The sequence below is a fragment of the Lacerta agilis genome, chromosome 15, assembly GCF_009819535.1.
Source record: "Lacerta agilis isolate rLacAgi1 chromosome 15, rLacAgi1.pri, whole genome shotgun sequence".
In the NCBI taxonomy this organism is placed as follows: Eukaryota; Metazoa; Chordata; class Lepidosauria; order Squamata; family Lacertidae; genus Lacerta; species Lacerta agilis.
Window position 1 is genome coordinate 12068810 of NC_046326.1, and position 22576 is coordinate 12091385.

General features: G+C 44.7%; 1 protein-coding gene across 1 annotated transcript in view; it reads left to right on the forward strand.

Moving 5' to 3' along the window:
• The window catches only part of VSIG10L2 (V-set and immunoglobulin domain containing 10 like 2), a 33031-nt gene extending 18289 nt beyond the window's left edge, over positions 1–14742 (forward strand). The window contains exons 7-12 of the mRNA XM_033172479.1: positions 400–690; positions 2586–2891; positions 7333–7455; positions 8636–8660; positions 11320–11444; positions 14354–14742. Coding sequence (XP_033028370.1) covers positions 400–690; positions 2586–2891; positions 7333–7455; positions 8636–8660; positions 11320–11444; positions 14354–14496 — 1013 coding nt within the window. The 3' untranslated portion in view covers positions 14497–14742. The remainder of the gene's footprint in view (positions 1–399; positions 691–2585; positions 2892–7332; positions 7456–8635; positions 8661–11319; positions 11445–14353) is intronic.
• Positions 14743–22576: the final 7834 nt, after the last annotated feature.

Genomic DNA, 22576 nt, shown 5'->3' on the forward strand with positions numbered 1-22576 from the left:
ACTGTGAATAAGCGGTGACAGTGCTTGGGGACTGCCTCAGGTATACTGCCTGGTGTGACTGCACCTGCTAGAATGGGCACTTGTTTTTGGACTCACTTCCACTGAGCAAATCCATAACAGGCAGAAAATCAACAAATGCAGCTCATTTTGCTGCAGCATTGGTAAAAATGCCATGGCCCTCCAGATGTTTGTAGACTACAGCTCCAATCATCCCTGACAACTGGTCAACAGATGGAAAGCCACCGGTTTCCCCAGCACCTTCAGGATGGGAAAAGCTTTACCTATCAAATTTCTGCCTGGCACACAGTTGTTAAAAGAGGGCAAAGGGGGGCACCTTTGTTTCCATACTTTTCTCAGGCTCTTTCTTTCTTCTCTTCTTCTTCTTCTTCTTCTTCATAGAACCTCCTAAGCTTGTGGTAGATAGATCCAAAGTGTCACTGTTTGAAGGCAATGAGGTCGAACTGGCCTGTTTGCTCGAAGGCGCCTACCTGGGATCGGAAGTCTTTTGGTACAACAACAAGAATCAGGTCATCAGAACAGATGCTAGGAAATACCGGCTGCAGCAGGAGAACGCCTGGCTTAACTTGACCCTCCGGGACACAGAGTGGATGAAAGACAGCGGTACCTATCGCTGTGCTGCCATGAACGCTGTGGGCAACACCTCTGCCAGCATCAACCTGCTGGTTAAAAGTAAGCAGATGCGTGATGGTAAAGTGAAAATGCTAAGGTTGCATTTAGGCTGCAATCCAAACCCAAGATCCGCTGGGGTGTGTGGAGTTTGGAATGCGTTGATCTGCGTCTGAGCCAGTTGAGCGTGGACTCAGCCAGGGGTACACCAGTCGAAGTCCCTCATCCCAGCTCAGATGTGTTGACGTAAGTCATCCATCCTGGCTCAACCAGGGCTCAGCTGGGGTAAGTTCTGAAAAAGGGGTGTTCCAGGGGAGCGTCAGGGGTAGGGTGGGACTGGGGGAGACTTGCCCCTATTCCGAACTCAATTCACATGTCACATGACTGAGCAACCCAGCGGAATTGATGCTGGGGGAAAGTGTGTTGTAAGTCTAACTCTGTTTTAAAAGCTTGGTTCCCTCTGCCAGGCTTAAGCTAGCTCTAAATAGGGGTAAATTTCAGGGCCATAATTTCTCCCACTATAAATTATACTGTCTTCCCATAGTTTGAATTGCTCTGCTTGATTGTGTTGATGCAACAGCACAGGGAATAATTCATTTGTAGACAAAGTGTCTATCCATGGCTATATGCAATCTCCGGATCCAGGGGACAGCATCGTGTCTCTGAGTGATAGTTTCTGTAGAGCAACAGCAGGAGCTGTGGTGGTGGGGCTATTGATATAGTGTCCTGTTTGTAAACTTCCCAAGAGGATTCTTATGCATGCTATCATAAACTCCTTGGAAAAAAGGAAGGATGTATCTGCTGTGCATTTTGGAAAGATATGTACCTGTTGGGACATGGGTGGCGCTGTGGTCTAAACCACTGAGCCTTGGGCTTTCCAATTGAAAGGTCAGTGGTTTGAATCCCCGCGACAGGGTGAGCTCCTGTTGCTTGGTCCCAGCTCCTGCCAACCTAGCAGTTCCAAAGCACATCAAAGTGCAAGTAGATAAATAGGTGCCGCTCCGGCGGGAAGGTAAACGTTTCCATGCGCGTCTCTAGTTTCACCAGAAGTGGCTTAGTCATGCTGGCCACATGACCTGGAAACACTGCCTGCAGACAAACGTTGGCTCCCTCAGCCAGTAAAGCAAGATGAGCCCCGCAACCCCAGAGTCGTTTGCGACTGGACTTAACTGTCAGGGGTCCTTTACCTTTACCTTTTATGTACCTGGTAAGCAAATTTTGCATTATAGTTTTTGAGATCAAGGAGCAGGTTTTTGTCTCTGTTTGGATACAACTGGACACCATTTTGAATCAAGATGGCGGACTGAAATGTTCCAAACTGCATACATTTGGACACCACTTAAGATATAGTAACCAAATTTTCAATGATGGTCCCTGAGATCAAGGAGCAAGTTTTCTTTCTTTTTAAAAATAATTTTAAATTAGTTTTTAATTACAAGAATCCAAAATAAGCCTCATTATATCCATTTCAAATCACAATACCAAATCAAATATCAATTAATCAACTTTCCAATTGTATAATTTTGGTGGTTCCCCCCGTGCTAGAATTATAGATTTGATCATTTCTTTTAATTCTGCTTCCAAAGTCTAATTAATCCAGTTACATTCCAATCAAAATAATAATCCATATTCAGCAACTACAATATTTTGAACTTCTATTCATGTTAACACATTCAATAATTTATTAATCTACAAGTGAATATCTGTATCCTTTTTACTGAGTGTAGTAATTATTTGTCCATATTATTTCTTTTTATCTTTGCCAAATGTTGTGCTCTCAAGGAGCAGGTTTTCATCTGTGTTGGGGGTACAGTTAAATACCATTTTGAATCAATATGGTGAACTGAACCTTTCCAAACTGCACTGAATTTTTGATTTCTTGGAATTCCCAAGCAATGGCAGGTATGAGGTTTGCTAAAACTGACTGATTGACTGAATACCCCTTTCCTCCTTTGCAGAGTACCCCTCCCCACCCAATGTGACAATCAGCAAGCTGATGTACACTCGCCACCGTACAGAGGTGGAACTGGAGTGGCAGACCCAGGGCTCGGGGAACTTGACCAGCTTTGTGGTCCAGATGAGGGAAGCAAAGAAGGCTCCCAAAAACCAGCTGGGCAGCAGCTGGGAAACAGTGATCAGTGATATTGACCCCGACACCCGTGACCAGAAGCTAGGCGGGCTGGATCCTGCAATTGTGTATGCCTTCCGCATCTTGGCTGTCAACCACCGAACGACTGGGCACCCCTCTGAAGTAAAAACACCAGGTGACGTGGGTAGCTAGGGTGACGGCATTCCTCCGTAGGCTGTGACAGAAGTCAACTTGGGAGCTGTGATGACCTCCCTCCTTGAGCTGGGGGAAGAGCTGGGCATCTGCATGGGGGGGGGGGCAAGCTTAGCCCTTTCTCCCAAGAAGCAATCAATCCTTTTCGGATATGTAAGAAATAATATGATTGGTTGGTGGTTTGTTTGTTTTAATGGGACTGATGCAATAAATAAATACATCTGTTTATTTGATTAGATGGCTGTTGGGGTTCAGCTCTTGCCTGGGAAGACCCAGATGCTATACTTGCTAGGGATATATTCAGACTTTGATTTGCACAGTCTGCTATATCCATATAGTCTTCTGAGTGATTCAAAATTTAGTTTAACATTTTGTATTGACAATTTGTAGACTGCTCAGTCACCATTGATCTCCAAGTGATGTAGTTGCGATTAATTCTCACACTGATATGAACAGATTAGGCAGAAGGAAGAAACTTTCCATCCTTGCCTTTAAAAACCCAAATGCCATTCCATTTGGTGCAAAGTTCTAAAAATTGGTTAAAGGGACTCTGCAGGAAATATATCCTTCTCTAGACCAGTGGTGGGGAAATGGAGACCCTCCAGAGGTTGTTGGAGCAGCATGGACAATGGTCAGACATTATAAGAACATGAGAAGATCCTGCTGAATGAAGCCAATGGCCCATCTAGTGCAGCATTCTGGTCTCTTAGTAGCACAGATGCTCGCGGAAAACCTGCAAGTAGGATTTAAGCACAAGAGCACTCTCCCTTTCTGTGGTCTTCAGCAACTGGTTTTCAGAAGCATTATTGCCTTCAACCATGGAGCCAGAGTACAGTCATTGTGGCTAGTAGCCTTTGATAGCTCTCTCCTCCATGAATTTTTCCTCCATCCTCTTTTAGAGTCAGACAAAATCTGGAAAGCCGCAGCTTCCCCACCCCTGCTCTAGACTGAAGGAACTTCCCTCCTTCTTTTCAGGGCTTGGCTGTGCAACAGGGTGAACTGGCTGGTCCTTGTGTCAGTCGTGAGCCATTTCCTCATCCCTAACAGAGCAGATTTCAAGATGTAAATAGGGAGTGTGTGTTGGGAGAGAGCATAAAAAACCCTGAACAAACATTAAAAGTGGATAATTTTATTCGAGGGTTTGGGGGGGGGGAAGCAAATGCCCCCTTCTCAAACTGTGGGGAGCATTTCAAAGTTGGAGGTGGTATGTGTGCCAGCTGTGGGTTGCAAAATCTGAATCCACTTCGCTTGGAAGATAAGTGCGTATGCAGTTTACACGAAACCCTGTGGCAGTTTATCTAATAATTCATTCACTGCATCTGTCTGGTGGAGGCGGTGGGTTAAATCACAAATGCAACATGATGGAGCAAAACAGCCACAGGGGGAGGATGGCAATGGGGAAATCTCATTGTGGGGAAAGTAGATGTGTTACGTAGGCTGCCCTGTGAGTTGAAACCCCATAGCTCAGAGGCAGAGCAGGTTCTTTGCGTGCAGAATGTCCCAGGTGGTAGGATCAGGTAGTAGCAGATGATAAGGAAGACCTACCTGAGGCACCCTGAAGAGTTGTTGCCAGACACAGTCCTAGGTTAGCTGGGAGCCAAAGCCAGGTTGGATGAGAAACAGGTTAGAGTGGGAAGTGCTTCTTGCGTCTGGAATGTGATTGCAGTGACCAGAAAGAACCTGCTTCTTGCCATTGCTTCTCCCAGTGCCTTTGCTTTTGCTCCTTCTCTCTGTGTGTGTTCAATTGTGCTGCTGTTGCTGATCTTCTTTTGCATCGGGGAGTGGCTCAGCTTCCTCTGCTTTTCCTGTCTTGCTGCACTGCATGAGGCTGGATTTAGATTTGCAAAACCAAGCAGTGCAGGCTGCTGCATGCCATAAGGATCAGGCAGGGCAAATTATATCTGATGGGTGAGTTGGTTTTTTTTTTTTTTGGTGGTTTTCTTTTTCTTTTTTGGATGGAGTTGTCATTCCTGTGCCCCATCATCTCTTCTTAATTGCATGGTTTGGTTAATCCTTCCTGCCATGGATTATTTTCCTTCGTCTTCTTCTTCTTCTTCTGGGAAGTGTTCTCCGCCCTCCTATCTAAGACATGCCCACCAGGCTCATTGGAAAGGAATCGCTCTGCTTGCTAGCTTGGGGTTCCTCCGATATAAACCCCTGTCTGACGTTTGAGTTGGTTTGACAGAGCTGGGCTTTCGCTGCAAGATCTCCCAAACATATGAAGCAATGGGATCTCTTGACACAGGAGGAAAGGACCAGGTCATTTGATCAGAGATGGAAGATCAAGATTACATCCAGTGGATCAGCCCTCAGCCTCTCTGAATTCAGCCAAAATTTCTGGATCAACAGTCTCTATAATGTCCATAACATATAACAGTGAGAGCACATTTAAAGCACATTACTTCCTTTGAAGAATCATGGGGAATGTAGTATACCCCTCACAGAGCTACACTGCCCAGCACCCATAACAAATTGCAGTTCCCAGGATTCTTTGGGAGAGTTCACATGCTTTAAATGCATGGGTCACTGGGAACCTTTCACAGAATTCTCCGTTGCACAGAGAGATTGTGTGTCGCTCTTCTCCAACACTTGTTGCCCTCCAAGTGTTGGGACTCCCGACAGTCCAAACCACTATGGCCAATGGCCAGGAACGATCAGGACTGTAGTCAAATAACATCTGATAGGCACCAGGTTGGGAAAGGCTGATCTGAGCACTTAAAGCTCAGGTGTAGGTGCAAAGGCATCATTTTAGATGTTCAGCTGATCAAACAGAGGCTGGCCGCAGAGCCCGTTTCCCCCACCCATTATATGTATTCCCTGTACGTCCCATATTGCATAATAGGGCTTTTGATTGTGTGATGCCATAGAGGGAAGATACAGTTTGCTGTACCATATGGCAGACACACACACTGCAGAATTATGTTGGTCTCACACCAGTTTGTTAACTGCCAGTGGCTTCTCAGCGTTCTCATGGGGTGCTGTAGTTCGATCAGGTGCTCTGAGTTTCTTAGCTAGAAGCCTTTGGATCTCCCTTACAGAACAACAGTTTATAGGATTCCCTGTTCCCTTTGTGGGGGAGGATCCTTGTGTCCAACCATTTCCAGGTCCTAAGGGTACAACTAGAGAACAGCTTCTCATGGTCCCATTGCAGATTTTGACATGACCAGCCGTTTATTGTAAAATCACCTTAGCTCATTTGCTCACGTTTATTATGGCAGGTGGGGGGGGGGGGACACTTGGAGGGTCTGTACTGGAGACAGTATACAGCCGGCCATCATAACTCCTAGAGAATTGAAGAAACAGCACTAATCTCTAGGGTTGTGGTGCCCCAGAAGCTATTTGTGGAATTTATATAGTTTATGATGCACACAGCAATGTTTACAGGGCCTTTAAAAGGGCTTCGCTTCTGGGTTCCTTGTTGACCAGGGAGCCAAGTTCCACCTGCAGCCCAGTTGTTCTGCTTTCTGCCCAATATTCTCTGCACATCTTGGCTTAACTCTGCTGGTGCCAGGCAAAACCGGCTGCCTCTCCCCTCCATATGGGCAGCAGCTGTTGCAACAAATCTGGGTGCAGGTCAGGGACGGCTTTAAGGAAGGTGCAAAACCAAAACGAAACACTCAAGAAAAACAAGCAAACTATTTTCTTGGGAAAATGGAGGAGATTGGAAACAGATGCGGCAGCCTGAAATGAGCAGGCTCCCTGAGAGGAGCATGAGGAGAGTTTGTGTAAAGCCTCACTGAGGGCTTCCTTTAGCAGAGAAAGAATTCTCCAACAGTGCAGTACTGCCAAGGACCAACTGGCATGTTAATGTGGGCAATCTTTGATTGGGTTTTATGATTCCCCCACCCCCCAAAAAAGCTTAAAATCAGCTTCAGGAGAGTAAAGGGTGAATTGGATTGATGGTATCAGGGTGGTTGTCAGTCACCCAGCTTTTGATACTGTTTGTACCTGCAAAATTTCAGGGTAGACAATACTGCTTCATTTCCAGCCCACACAGTTCCCGGGACTTCTGCTGAAATCTCGTAACTGTTCATACAACAAATGCTCCATTCTGCCCCATCCCAACCCCTGCTTTTGCTGTGCTATAGCGCAAGAGTGCCTCCCCAGACAGCAACAACACGGTAATATATGGGAAACATAATCAATCGGCCAATGAAATGGAATGATGAGTGGATGCTCCTGTATGAGTCCACCAGCACTGCATTAGTCACATATTTAGCATGAGGGGCCTCATGTGAAAGCGCAATTCGAAAGATGCTCAGCAGAGGCAATATTTAGAACCTCATTTCCACAGACTTTTAATCCCGGAAGCCCCTGCGATGTATGATGCTGAGATCCATTTGCTATAGCATGTTCTGGGGTCCTGGTGACCCAGTCGTGGTATGACTCTGTGGCCTTCAACAGCAGCTTCTTCTCTCTTGCAGCCGACCCTCCTTTTAACGCTTACCCTGCAGTGATTGGTGCCGCAGTGGCAGGAATGATAGTGGCAACAGTTACATCCCTCCTGGTGTTCCAGTACATCATTCGGAACCGGGAGAACAATCCAAGTGAGTGTCTGACTGCCGGGCGATGGCCCTCCCTGCTGCTGCTGCTAGCTCAAAGGGTTCCACAAAGACCTTCCAAGATTGGGGTGTTATTCAAGGCTTCTCTTCAAGGGCAAAGAATAAAGGGCCTTGAGTCATGGGAAGGGGGGGGGGACTGCAGGCCCTGTGGCTGAATGTGGCACTGAGGCATCTCTATTTCACCCTTGGGATTCTCACTAGACTTCCCTCTCTTCTCCAGGATACACCTCTTGGTGTAGGGATTGGTACAGATTAGAATCATAGAGTTGGAAGGAACCCAAACCTCTGCAATGCACGGTACCCCATCCAATCTGAAACCATGCCGGACCCTGCTTAGCTTTGCAAATGTGCTCGCAGTTTTATTCCTGCACCACTATGAGGGCATATGCTCAGTCTCTCCACCCCCCCCCCCCCAATTTGTTTATGATGCACTTACATTTTACCTGCTTTGTGCCACAATTGTGTTTCGATTCTGTAAGCTGCACTGAAATTGTTGGAAGCTGCTGCTGGTCATTGTTGACAAGACAAGAGATAGATGGTCTGACTCGGCACAAGGCAGTTTCCTAAGTTCCTCCTCTTGCTCAGCAAGTGCAGCTGAAGTCTGATGTAGAGTGGAGCCCAACTCACATCAGCCTCTACTAGCGTAGCCAATAGTCCAGGATTAGTGCTCAGGCTTGTGCCCCAGGGAGGGCACTTCACAGCTGCTATAGCACCCCCAGGGCACACTTCACTGGCTCTCAAGACTGATGCCAGCAAATGGCACTGTAGCCAGTGCTTTTTTCCTGGGGGGACGCATGGGGACACATATCCCTAAACATTTTGCGAATCTTTGTAGTTTTGTCCATTTTCTGTATTTATTTTTCCCGATTTGAACTATAAAATTGTGATTTTCTTGAGTCTTTTTTTTAAAAGAAAAAAAGCACTGACTGTAACCCAGTGACACCTGTTCTCCAACAGGTTCTCCATGCATGCTACAAACATGTGTTGCAAAGGAGAGCCCATTACTAATTTTGTGTACAAGACAATAGGCATCATATTGCTTTTGTGGGATGAGCCCCACCTCTGAAGCTCCCTTTCACTGGGTTTTGAGGATGGGGTTTAATTTTGCCACTGTTCCTGCAACATAGTTCTAAAGATGTGGTCTCTTTGCTTTATTATGTCACAGGGTTACACGACCTGCTCTTCAGAATGTAAGTGGCATCCAAAGACTCTCTTCTTTGCCTCTTATGTCCTCTGTTTACCCATTGATTCCTGCTCTCATTTGCTCTTGTTGACTTATGTTAGGAATAGTCAATATGGTCCAGCTTTACAGATACAGGTGGGTAGCCATGTTGGTCTGCCATAGTCAAAACAAAATAAAAATTTCTTTCCAGTAGCACCTTAGAGACCAACTAAGTTTGTTCTTGGTATGAGCTTTCGTGGTGTCTGAAGAAGTGTGCATGCACACGGAAGCTCATACCAAGAACAAACTTAGTTGGTCTCTAAGGTGCTACTGGAAAGAAATTTTTATTTTGTTTCAGCTTTACAGATATTAGACTACAACTCCCATCATTCTTAATCATTGCATATGCTGGCTGGGGTTGATGGGTGTGGAGTACAAACATGTGGAGAGCAACACGTTGACTGCAAGGGGTCTGCATTCACAACTCAAACAGCTAGTCCCCATGGAACACTTTATGCCAAAATAAATGTGCTTCCCAGAATTTTCCTTTGCTAATTTTGATGTCAGAGCTCGCCAGAGCTGGGCTGTAGGCAGCTGTTGAGCAAGAATTGCAAGCCACGAATCATAAACCATGAATCACAAGACAGGAATCAGAGACAGTGAAGTCCGTTGTGGCCCCAGTCAATGTTCCCGTCTCAACAAGAAGTCATAGAATTGTAGAGCTGGAAGGGACTGTGAGGGTCTTCGCATCTCTTCCTGCAGCAAGCAAATGGCAAGCTAGGTGCTTCAGGAGCCCTTGCTGGAGGTATGGGGACCCTGAGGTTCTCCAGATGTTGTTGGATTCCAACACTCATCAGCTCCATGCAGCATAGCCAATGGTCAAGGCTGATGGGAATCAGAGTTCAACAAAATTTGGAGGACCTCTGGTCCTCCATCCCATCTTACTGCCAGAATATACTGACTTGCCAACCTGATGGCTCAGCAGATGGGAGGAAACATGAATTTCATGGCTTGCAGTGTGTGTATATATCAGTGCACGCATGCACACACACACACACACACACACACACACACACACACACACTTCCAGATAGCCTTTAAATATTTTGTCAATACTGAGTATCTAATGCTATTTGATTTCAATATTTCATAGATGACCTTGATGCTTATGCTTATTTTTAATATTTGGTTGTTGCTATTTGTGTACTAGCTGTCAAACTTAGTGTGTGTGTGTGTGTGTGTGTGTGTGTGTATATGAATGATTTTATTTATAATTTTTGTTTATATACATTTATAACAATTACTCAACCATAATTTTAACATTTCCAAATTCGACTCCCTTCCCCCTCTTTTTGTGGTTCTTTACATTTATTTTCATCCTTTCCCGCATACTCCAAATTATCTTAACTTATTCTTTTATTCATCTATTCCTATATATATCTCATATATTTGAAGCTTCGGGTTTTTAGAATAATCCTGCCAATGTCTTGATCTGTTTACAGTTCATTTGTAATAAACCATTTCTATTCCTTTCTAAAAAGTTTGTTATCTTGATTTCTTATTCTTCTGGTAAATTTTGCCCTTTCTGCATTAGTCTATGTAACCATTCTTCTCTCGTTGTGACCTCTTCTTTCTTCCGTTTTTGGGCAAATAACAATTTTGCAGCTATGGTGCCAGGCTTGGCATTTGGCAGAAAATGTCTGTTGACGGAGACCTTACAACAAGAATGTTACTTGCCCCAAAATGGAAAGAAGCAAAAGTCCCAGTGAAAGAAGAATGGATTCAAAAACTTATGGAATATGCAGAAATGGCGAAACTTACCGGATGAATAAGAAATCAAGATAACAAACTTTTTATTATAGAATGGAAATGGTTTATTGAATATTTACAAGAAAATTGTAAACAGATAAAAACATTGGCAAGATTATTGTAACAACCTCCAGTTTCATAAGAATATATATTTAAAGAAGACGAATCAATGAGCAAATTAAGTTAATTTGGATATGCAGAAGATATTAAAAATAAATTTAAGGAACCACAGAAAGAGGGGGAAGGAAGTCAAGTTTTGACATGCCAAAATGATTGCAAAATCAGTGAAATGTATAAATCTGAAAAGGATATATATATATATATATATAGAGAGAGAGAGAGAGAGAGAGAGAGAGAGAGAGAGAGAGAGAGAACGAGAACTTACGAGATTTTATATTGGACACTTGCCAGAGTAAAACACTCAAGAAAATCCCAACCTCCACTGAAATATACTTGGAGTCAAGTGTGAATTTCATGCTCTTTATTCAGCTCATAGTAGTGAGGAATGCAGTTCCCCCAAAACGTTTGCTTTATATACACTATTTACACAATGGGCCCAACGTGATTGGCTAATTCCAGGATACTCCTGTATGCCAATCAGGTTCCAGATTCACTTCCACCTGGAGCTGGATTGGGTGGCTCCTGCGGACCAATCAGACTGCTGCAATCTCAATCCTATTGTTTTAGGACCAATCAGGCTGCTGCATTTTGGATCCTATTCAACTCAGTACATAACATCCACCCAAGCCTAAAGAACCGAAATTGTGAACACATGATCGTAGGAATAGTATGGGTGTAAGAGAGCCAAAAGACTTGAGATGTTTCTAGCTGTGTCTTCATTTTTTCCTTCTATGTCTATTGTGTACACACCCCTTTAGGGCTGGTGGAGAAGCCCGTGAGCACATCAGCACTCCAGAAGATGCTGAGACAGCAGCAGGGATGGAAGGAGGAGCCAGTGAGCAGCTTGGAGAGCCTTCCACAGAAGCCGAGGAAACAGCAGCAGGTAAACTGATGGCAGACCTCCACCATCACTGGGTTAATAATGTTGGCTTGCATCCGAACTAGGCTTCTACTTGTGGAAGCTTCCCCTAAGTGGAGTTCCGCTGCTGTGAAGCTCCCACCAGGGGAAGAACTGGTGTGGTTATCCCTTTTCTCGGAAAACCCATTGTCCTTCTGAAAATCTACTCTGGAGGACTGGCAACCACAGCAGGAACTGGTGACTCACATGTGTGGACAAAGGCACCACAGATCAATGAGTGCAGATTTTACGTGCCCTTTGACATAATGCAGCCAGGGGGCTCAGTTCATCCATTCAGACACTTGGTTTCTCTGGAAAGGAAACGGTTGGGTATTTATAAGAATATAAATGTCACTGCCATTCCCAGTTTTGAAGAGGCAAGCTCCCTTTTAAACTGGACAGCAGCTTGCCTCTTGGGGAGCTGCAGCAGCATACAACTTTCCTAATTAGGCACATGAATCTGTGCTCTCTTTTTGTAATTGAAGCTGGAATTTTGTATGACAAGAGTATTGTATCTGAAGAAGTGTGCATGCACACGAAAGCTCATACCAAGAACAAACTTAGTTGGTCTCTAAGGTGCTACTGGAAGGAATTTTTTTTATTTTTTATTTTGTTTTGAGAGTTTGGTTTTCATTGAAAATATAGGAAGTCTCCTGCCCTGCTTTTGTTCAGTCACATTCCACAATTCTGACCGTTGTGCTGAGTCACTTCATTCCCCAAAGCACACAAAAGAGCACTCTTATACAAAACAAACTTCTTGCACACAACTTGCCATTGTTAGGCATTGTTTCTGTTTGCTTGCAAGCCCAAAACCTACATTTCATTGGGACAAAGTGCCGGACCTAGGAGTTCCTGTTAATTCTAGGGCTGTGTCCACAATCCCTCCCTCGTTTTCCCCAAACACTCTCGCCCTGCAAAAATAGAGGCTGATTCTCTGCCCCCATGTTCTTTTGCAAGGGGGAGGGAAGGGATTTCTCTGAAGTGTTCAGAAGTGGGTGCCACTCACCTGACTGGGTCTTGCTAGGAAGTATGCCCTGTGGGAAGAGTCTCGTGCTGCTTCCCACGAGCTGCACTTCCTGGAATGCCTTGGGTGGGATGCAACACGCAATGATATGGCATTGCTGGTGAGAAATTACAGAGACAGGACAAGAGCCTCACACCACTGCAAATGATGTGGGGCTAAATGGAAAAGCCTTGGCAACCTTGAAAGGTTTAATTGAGGTAAGGGGCAGGCCTCTCTTCAGAAAACCTCTCCCCGGCTTACTTTTTGTAAGTTTTTCCTTTTGCCCCCATCCACCCATCCAATGAATGGTCCAAGGAAGGAAGGAACTTAGCAACAGATTCTAGCAAGAAATTACAGACACCTGTACATGCAAATGTTTGTAGCACCAAAATGTACCTTTTCTCAATTCGGAGTTGTCAACATGCTGCTTTCAATCTAGGTTTATTCTAGATCAGGCACCCCCAAACTCAGCCCTCCAGCTGTTGTTGGACTACAATTCCCATCATCCCTGACCACTGGTCCTGTTAGCTAGGGCTGATGGGAGTTGTAGTCCCAAAACACCTGGAGGGCTGAGTTTGGGGATGCCTGTTCTAGATCTTGCTGTCCACAAGGCTGGGCCTGGCTACTTGATACACATTTGACAACCTCCCTTTGATTAGATTTCCCCTGCCTTTTCCTCACTGAGCACAAGTCAGGTGAATGAAGAAGGGAGTGGTTGCAATCTTGTTATATGCCCACTCACAATGCCATTACGCAGATGTGGATATATCCCCCAGTTGCCGGGACTTCCTCCATTTCTTTCCAAATGGACACATGGCAGGGTGGTACAGAATCAAATAGCAATGAGTTCTTCTCTTCAGAAAGGGACCTGTTTCTCAAGAAGCACTTTTCTGGGCAAAAACAAAACAAAACATGCAATAGGTCTAGATCGTGTGCAGGCCACATTAAACAAAAACAAAAAACAAAAAATCCAAGTATGCAGTTTCCATTGATTCTAGAATAGAACGTCATGTGTACATAGGCAGAAACTATTGACTGCCTTTCATTTTTTTTTTTTTAAATATATTTTATTTTTCAATTTTATAAAACAATATTCTTATACATTTAAGACATTTTCAATTTCTATACATCTGGGACTGCTTAGATCCCCGGACTCCCCCCCCCACCCCTGGTTTCCAATTTTCCTTTTCATTCTATTACATATAATTACACTTATCTAATCCATTTTATCTCCTTTTTTACCTTAAATCATATTACACTGTAAGTGCGATAAGAATCCTGCTAACATTTTTAAGTATCTGCAGTGGTCTTTAAGATATTCTATCATTCTTTCCCCCACTCATGATTTTTTAAAAATCATCTCATTGTCTGATCTTCACGGTCATCTTTGCCATTTCTGCATAATCCATCATCTTGGTTACCCACTCTTCTTTGGTTGGGACTTTCTCTTCTCTTCCTTCCACTTCTGGATGAGCAGCATTCTTGCGGCAGTTGTCACATACATAAATAGTCTTCTTAAGTCTTTTTGCATTTCGTCTCCTGTTGACTGCCTTTCCATCAGCTCGCAAGCAGTGGCGTAGCTAGCTGCTCGGGTGCCCGGGGCAGCACAAATGCCCTAAACCTGGGGGCAGGGCAAGACAGGACAGAGCACGCTGCGCGGAACCTCCACAGAGTCCACAAGCCCCATGTTGCCGTTTTGGGCAGCGCGGAGCCTGCAGGTGCCCGAGCCACCGCATTACTCCCCAGGATGCAGGACGCCGCAGGCCAGGCCCTGTGGTCACCCCCCTCAGTGATGACACATGGGGCAGCCCGCACCCACCACACACCCCTTCCTATGCCACCGCTCACAAGTACCTTATACACTTTGTGCGTGTGTTTCTTCCTTTTCCAGAGGTTAGCCCCGGGGAAGCTACGGAAGCCCCAGAGGATTCGACAGTGGCCCAGGAAGAAGCCCCAGCTCCAGCGCCTGTCCCAGATCCCACCGTTGATGACCCTCCAGTTAATGTGACAATCACAGTGACCGCCACCCCGTGACCACCAGGAAATCTGACTCCCCGGTAGGCAAAATAGCTTGGGGAGAGCTATTCAGGTCAACAAGGGGAGGACAGTGATATGGGGAAGGATTGCAATGTTTGGGAGAAACTGGAGGGAGATATCAGACCGCTCCTTGAATCAGGCAAGTTCTTTCTCATCGCAGACCCAGAAGCTTCTTCCTCTGTGAAGGCAGAAGGCCACATCTAAGCACTAGCCGCACAATCAAAAGGCTCCTTTCAGCGAATAAGGGATAGCCTGTGAAAAATCTGGAGGACGCCTTCTGTAGAGAAAGAGATGTGCTTCTTTCCTTCCTCTTTGTAGAAGCTGGCCGGGCAGTTTCTGGTCTAGGAATGACTACGGGGAAGCCTCAGAGGTGCCACTTTAGTTTGCATGTGGTTACTGAAGATTCAGAGACCACATCTGGGAGACCTGGGACAAAATCCTGTTATCCAACAGATGCTGGTTTCTTTGTACATTAGTGGGCGTGCAGAAAACCATTGCTAATGATTGGTCATTGCTGTTAAACAGTCTCATGCACTGACAGTGTGGAATCTTTTTTTTTCTTAGTGGGAGAAAGAGGAATCTGAAAGTGCCTGGGATATTAAGTAGGTGTGTCGTCCCTGGCCTCCTTTAGAAAATGATAGAGTCCTAACCCCCTCTCTTCCTCTAGCATCTCAGAGGTTACTCACTTAGATGACAGTCTAGTTACTCCAGCTTCACCTTTAAGGCTAAATCTCCCCTAAGATGTACTAGGAGAAGAGCTGCCACCATCTGCTGAGAAGCAGAAGCTCTTGCTATCAGGATCAGTTGCTTTGGATTAACAGAAAGTTGCATTGTACATCAGACAGTTGGTTCATCTAGCTCAATATATTTTCACCAAGGGGCAGAGAGCCTATGCAGTGTCCCCTCGATAACAACGTCCATCACTGTCTGAGGCTGATGGGAGCATGTAGTACATGGCATTTGGAGAGCATCACATTTGCTACCCCTCGGTCTGCACTGACTGGCAGCACCACCTCAGAGTTTCAGGACTGTCCCAATCCCATTTGGAGATGCTGGGGACAGAACCTGGGACCTTCTGTATGTGCTCTGTCACTAAAAACTGGTTTCTCTGACAAAACCCAAAGGTGCAGGTGGCTATTTAACATTACGCAAATTACAACCACAGAAATGGAAAGCAAGACCTTGCTTCTAACTCCATATTTGTCCTAGGTGGTTTTTTTTTTTAGTTTAGTTTAGTTTACTTGGCTGCCAGCCCGCTTTAAACCTCAGACCTATTTCTCTAATTGCTGGCTAGATCGAAACCACCAAGCTGTTTTCTACAGCTTCCATCCAAGTGGAACTTGTTTAAATCCTCAGCTGACATTAAGCAAACACATTGAGTTTGCAAGATATACTCTGTATAGTAGGTTGAAGAAAAGGTCGTTTTTGCATATCTCAAGAAGATGCTTGCCTCTTGGAGACAATGACAATTGTGATGGGATCTGTGAGCCATTGACTGCAAGTTTGGGTTGTTCCGATGAATGGATATCTCCATGAGTGCAAGGGCTCATCCACATTTCTGTTTGCCCCGCCACCACTCCCCCACCCCCACCCCAAAACCCACTGAATGGGAACAAAGGGCAATTGGGTTCCCCCAAAGATTGTCCTTGGTTCCAAATCATCGCTAAAGTGCTGGTTTTCCAAGGGACAGTTGCTGGGCAAAGGCAAAACTGCTCAAAGCCATACTTTCTAGGCACGGGACAAGGCGAAGTGCGAACGAGCCCAAACTAAGCTATCATCCAGATCCTAAACACATTTACTTGGCCAAAACCACACCCATCTGCCTGACGCCAGACACCACAAGATGTGGGGCAAGTAGAAATGTGGCTGCAAATGTACCATCAGAAGCCTTGAAGTGTACTCATGATTTTGTATTGGCAAAGAAGAGCAGCTGATGAGCAGTAGAGCCAAGGCTTCTGGATTAGCCTGCGCAAGGGACCTGCCCATAGGGAACTCCCTTGCGCACCCAATGACTGCAGAAAACAGGCATCAGGTCAAGTGATGCATTTAAATAACGCCATTTAAAGGATATAGAAGCACAGTCCCAGGTCGGATCTTACCATTTTGGTAGAGATAGATGCTATCCTTTCTCCCCAATGGTCATCCTACAGGTTAAATTTACTCTTATGGGTGCCCTTTGGAGATAGTTACAGGTAGGTAGCCGTGTTGGTCTGCCAAAGTCAAAACAAAATTTGAAAATTCCTTCCAGTAGCATCTTAGGTAAAGGTAAAGGGACCCCTGACCATTAGGTCCAGTCGTGTCCGACTCTGGGGTTGTGGCGCTCATCTCGCGTTACTGGCCGAGGGAGCCGGCATACAGCTTCCGGGTCATGTGGGCAGCATGACTAAGCCACTTCTGGCGAAACCAGAGCAGCGCACGGAAACGCCGTTTACTTTCCCACCGGAGTGGTACCTATTTATCTACTTGCACTTTGAGGTGCTTTCAAACTGCTAGGTGGGCAGGAGCTGGGACCAAGCAATGGGAGCTCACTACATCGCAGGGATTCAAACCGCCGACCTTCTGATCAGCAAGCCCTAGGGTCTGTGGTTTAACCCACAGCACCTTTCATGTGCCTGCACACTTCTTCAGATATCTGAAGAAAGCTCATACCAATAACAAACTTAGTTGGTCTCTAAGGTGCTACTGGAATGATTTTTTATTTTATTTTTTTGACTTTGGAGATAGAGCAGCAATAAAAGTCTCGTGCTGGTGGCAGTTTCAGTAGAAGCTGCCCTCACAGCTCTACCCATGTCTGCCCCTTGCGACTAACTGACAAAGTCACCTTTGTGTTTGATCCACAACAACTCAGGGAATATTTCTATGCCTTATCTATACCCTCCCTGCCGCCCCTTCTGTTCAGTCTTGTTTGATGGATATGGTTAGACGAATCTATTGAAATGGGTCTCATGTCTCTGCTCATCCTAGACTCTCAGACCACCTCTTCCTTACTGTCTTTTGAAGGAAGCTGGGTAGTCTATCTGGAGCCCCAGGTCCAAGAAGAAGTGTAGTAACCAATGGACTAATTTCCCAGTTTGGGAACTCCAGTGCGATTGTATCATGCACCTATTTCAGGGCTTTGCAAAAACATTTTGCTCCTTGGGATTGGCTGCGTCCATCTCTTACGCAGATACAAGACAACTTCTAAGTCAATGGCTAGAGGTTAGCTGTTGGAGGTGAAGAAGATTCTTCTTCTTTTTTGGATCTAGTGGGGAACCTGTGACTCTCCAGATGTTTTGGATTCCAACTACCATCATCATTGACCATTTGGCCTGGGGCTGATGGGAGCTGGAGTCCAACCACACCTGAGGGACACTGATTGTCAACCTCTGGTCTAATGTGGTGATAAATGGCCTAAACACCAGGGAACAAAAATGGATGGGCCACTGGAAGAACACTACACTTTAGAGCTTATTCTGTACAATCGGACTGGAGGTGGAGCAGTTGCACGCTGGAATGCTCCTGCACATCAACAGCACCTTGAATGCGGAAAGTGAGAGAATCTCCTACCAAGGTAAGAATTCTTGTCTTTTGCTAGGCTGCATTAGTTTTTCTCCACCCAGAAATTTGTGGGTGGGAGAGTATTCACCTAGGCAGTTCAACCCCACTGCCTGACAAGGTATGGTCCAGGGAGGATAATTTTAAGAGGCTTCTTGAGCATGTGATGTAAATCACCCCAAAATTCATATACCCAAGAACCATGTGCAGAAATCTTCACCCAGTCAGAGCACCACAACTCTTGCCAGTGGCGTCATCAAGACTTTGGAACAGGCATCCAGGGTCCCACTCGGCAACATGAGCAGGCAAGTTGGCACAAACAGAGGACTGGTTTCCCATAGCTTGAAGTGAAGTGAATTATACACATCACTGTCTAAAAACTGTTGTCACTGTAAGGCAATAGTCCAAAATTACTTTACTGCACCATAAGCTATTACTAATGATACCCCACCACTTCCTTTGTCACCCTTGGGCTTTTTCCTTGGGGGATAGAGTTTTCCTGAAAAGACTGGAAAATTGTCTAATCTGGTCTGGAAAAGTGGAGCTAATAATTGCTCTACAGACAAAAGGCTGTAGCCATGGCTCTAGGTTGCTTGCAAGTCCTTCCTGCAATGCCCTTAAATGCTTCCTAGGTAAGTTCTGTGAACACTACGATTCCTGCTTTAACTGGAGATGCCGGGGCTAAACATGTCCATGTCTCATGCTTGCATATGCACACACACACACAGCCACCAAGCTGTGGCTCAACACACTGGCTATTTGTTGCAATGAGTTTCATCAGTCAAACAGCATCACTCCCTTGGCTGATTTCAGCTCACAAACTGGCCACTTTTGCTCTTTCTCGTTCTGTTTCCAACATATTGTGACCTTTGACTCTTCTGTTCAAGATGGAAAGGCAGCTTATACATTCATTTTACTGACATGTACCTGCCCTCCCACTCCCCCCCCTTTTTTTTGCTGAAATCAACACAGCCATTCCTAGGTGATTTATGGTGGTCCAAATCTTAGCAAGTGGAGGAGAAGTTGAGCTGATGATCAGGGACAGAGGAATGGATTGAAGAGCCAGTTGTTTGCTCAGCTCATTGTTCAAATGAATGAGAAAGGGGGTGGTTAGGGGCAACACATGCTAACAGAAGTTCTGACTGCATCAGATTAATCCCTCCTAGTTTTAAATCCACTGCCCCCAAAGAACATAGGATGTCAACAGCTACTTTAACCATAGGAGACATTCCTTTCATTGTCTCCCAAGAGGACAGTCAGAAAAACTGTGGGAACTTCCAGCCCCACAAGCACCCACCCTGTCTCATCTGCCATGGAATCCCTGCATCCTCTCATCTCTCATTAGCGACTTGCCTGGGCCAATAAAACAGCAGTCCTAAGCAACTGGAACAATGAGGCTCTTCAGCAAACAAGACCCAGACACCCCCCCCCACCAGCTTGTCTAAGGGATTGGTGGGAGATGGCATTAACTACCCAAGCAATCTGCCTGCTTGCTATCACATTTCTGTACACAGTGCATTTTGTTGTAGCAACCTCACCACCACAACCACACAGACATTATCTTCTAATATCTACACCAAAGAAAAGCATGTGCCTCGGTCACTGGAAGCCCAATTCCTGTATAACCGGTTTCTCTGCAATTAAAAAGGCAGGCCACCACATTTTGCATTATTTCCGCCTTTCTGTAAGATTCCCTAGTCCAGAAATTGGGAACAGGTGTCCATTCAGTCTTGTCGGATGCTCTGTTCCCATCAACCCCAGCTAGCATGGCCAATGGTCAAGGATGCTGGTGGGTCACAAGTTCCTGACCTCTGCCTGAGTCCAACAGCTCCATATAGCTTGAACCATTGTCGCTGGGCTTCAGGCTTCATGAAGATTCCTTTCCTTTTAAGGGTTGCATTTACACCAGGTACTGCTTTTGCTCATCACTGCCACGCAGCTAGGAAATAATTCACAACTACGTGATTCAAACTACAGGAACACACTCTGAGGATCTGGATCAGGGAACACTTTAAAAGCAGGTTCCTTCAAGGAACCTTGTTTTGGGGTATATGTTGAGGCTGCAACATCCACTGTTTCCGTAGGCCATGATAGAAAGTAGGATTCCATTTCCGACCTTCTTAACAGTGATCATAGGATTTGTGGAACTTATTTAGACAGGCAGAGCAGCAGCTCAAAAAGTTGAAACATGGAGACAGGGGTGTGGCAAAAATCATCCAAAAGTACCAGTGGAATGCATTGATCAATTATATGAGGATAGGTGGACAAAGGAGTGATATAGAAGCTGTAGAGGCGTTGTTGCAGGTCCAGTTTTAAGGCAGTGGCTACTCAAGAGATAGCTGGAGAGGGGTCTTGTAGGGAATTCTGAGTACAGGATTTCTGGTGTAAGATTTTATAGACAAGGCAGTCTGACCACCTGCAGGAAGCAGTCTTGGTGCCGAGCAGTTTCACAGGCTAGTTTGACTACACTACACTTCCCCTTAGACCAGTAAGTGCCTGGGTTGCTATTTTATATGAAACCTCCACAGCAGTTTTAAACACCAATGTGGTGTAGCAACAGCTGGTTATGGGATGGCAGTGGCAAAAACATGGAAGTGTAATCTCAAGCACAGCCTTCCCTCACCTGGTGCTCTCCAGGTGTAAGGACTATAACTCCCATCAGCTCTAGGCAGCACAGCCATAGTTAGGGAATACTGGGGGTTATAATAAGTTCAATACTTCAGAAGAGCACTAGGTCGGAGAAGGCTGGCCTACTGTCACCATTTAAATAAAATGTTTGCCAAATAGTGGATTTGAAATTAGTTATTATTTGTGAGTGCCTATTATTATTATTATTATTATTATTATTATTATTATTATTATTATTCCAAACACATTATCAAACATCAATTTAAACACCATAACACCTTATGTATAAACTAAAAAACATTAAACCTATAAAGGGCTGCATAAAAATAACCCAGGCAGAAGGCCTTCTCGGTAGTGGCACCCTCCCTGTGGAACGCCCTCCCTTCAGATGTCAAGGAAATAAACAATTAGGCAGCCCTGTTTAGGGAAGTTTTTAATGTTTGCTGTTTTACTATGTTCTATATATGCTTTGAGATGCCCAGAGTGGCTGGGTTTACCCAGATGGGCAGGGTATAAATACTAAAATTATTATTCCAAAAGTATTATCAAACACCAATTTAAACACCATAAAATAATGAATGTATAAACTTATGTATAAACTAAAAAACATCAAACCTATAGAGGGCAGCATAAAAATAACCCACTTGATCTATTGGGTTCAGTAAAAAAAAGCTTGGGAAAATTAAAAAGGACTTCACCTGCTTTAGGAAAACTATCAGAGTGGGTGCCAGAGGAACTTTTCTGAGGAGAGCATTCCAAAACCAGGGCACAACTATTGAAAAGGTCCTGAAAATGTCCCTATTTGCCTAGTGTAAACATAGTATACTAACCAATCATTTCATTTTATGACAGGCAGTGTGTGTGTGTGTGTGTGTGTGTGTGTGTGAGAGAGAGAGAGAGAGAGAGGGAGGGAGGGAGGGAGAGATGGTGTGTGTACTACTAATAATACCAAAATAATAACAACAAAGCAGCGTTAAGCAGTTAACTTACTTGGCACAGCACTTGGAAACCATAATTCTGGAGAATTAAGATTTAAATATTGGAGACTGAAACACCAGACAGCAATTGTAACTATTACACCAAAGCAGCAGCATTCTCTTTAATATTAAAAACAAGGAAAATCCTGCCCAAACCTACATCATTTAAACATATGTACAATTTTCTTTTAAAAAAAGAATATTACAACTTTTAAAGGAAAATATAGTGTATTTTTTTCTATATGATACAAAAGACATGCATCTTTAAAATCATTTATTTGCAAAAGAACAAGAATTACAAATATCAGAACGCTTGCTTAGACAGCAATACTTTATTTAACCAAGTTGCTTTTAAAAGATTGGAGGGGGATAAGACCTTTTAAAATTAAGACCAGTATCCCTTAACCTGGTACCCTTCAGAAGTTGTGGGACTCCATCAGCTCTAGCCAGTATGACCAATGTTCCGGGATTATGGAAATTGTAATCCAGCAACATACAGAAGGCACCAGGTTGGGAAATGCTTCAGTTCCATAGGCAGGACATATGCCACCAAGAAAATTGTTTTTTTTAAAAAAACATGTCAAAGCTGAAGTGGTTGCCCAGCACTGGCTCCTTATATTGAAGTAAGGAGGACAGGTTTCAGTGGGACATACTTGCCATTTTTGTGCTTGGATTTACATACCTGCTAATGCCATGCATAACATGGATAGCTGTGGTATAATAATATATCGCTGCATCAGTTCTTGCCATTTTAAAATGGTCAGAAGCCCTTCTAATGAGTCAGAGACCTTAAGGATGAACAAAAGGAGAACATCTAACCTATCGCAAGCCAAAATTGTGCATTTTCTTTCTGCTTTAACATACCGGTAATCTGCATCTTTCCATGAGGACACGTGTCAGATGCCAAACTACTGATGACAGACATGCAGCATTTCGTC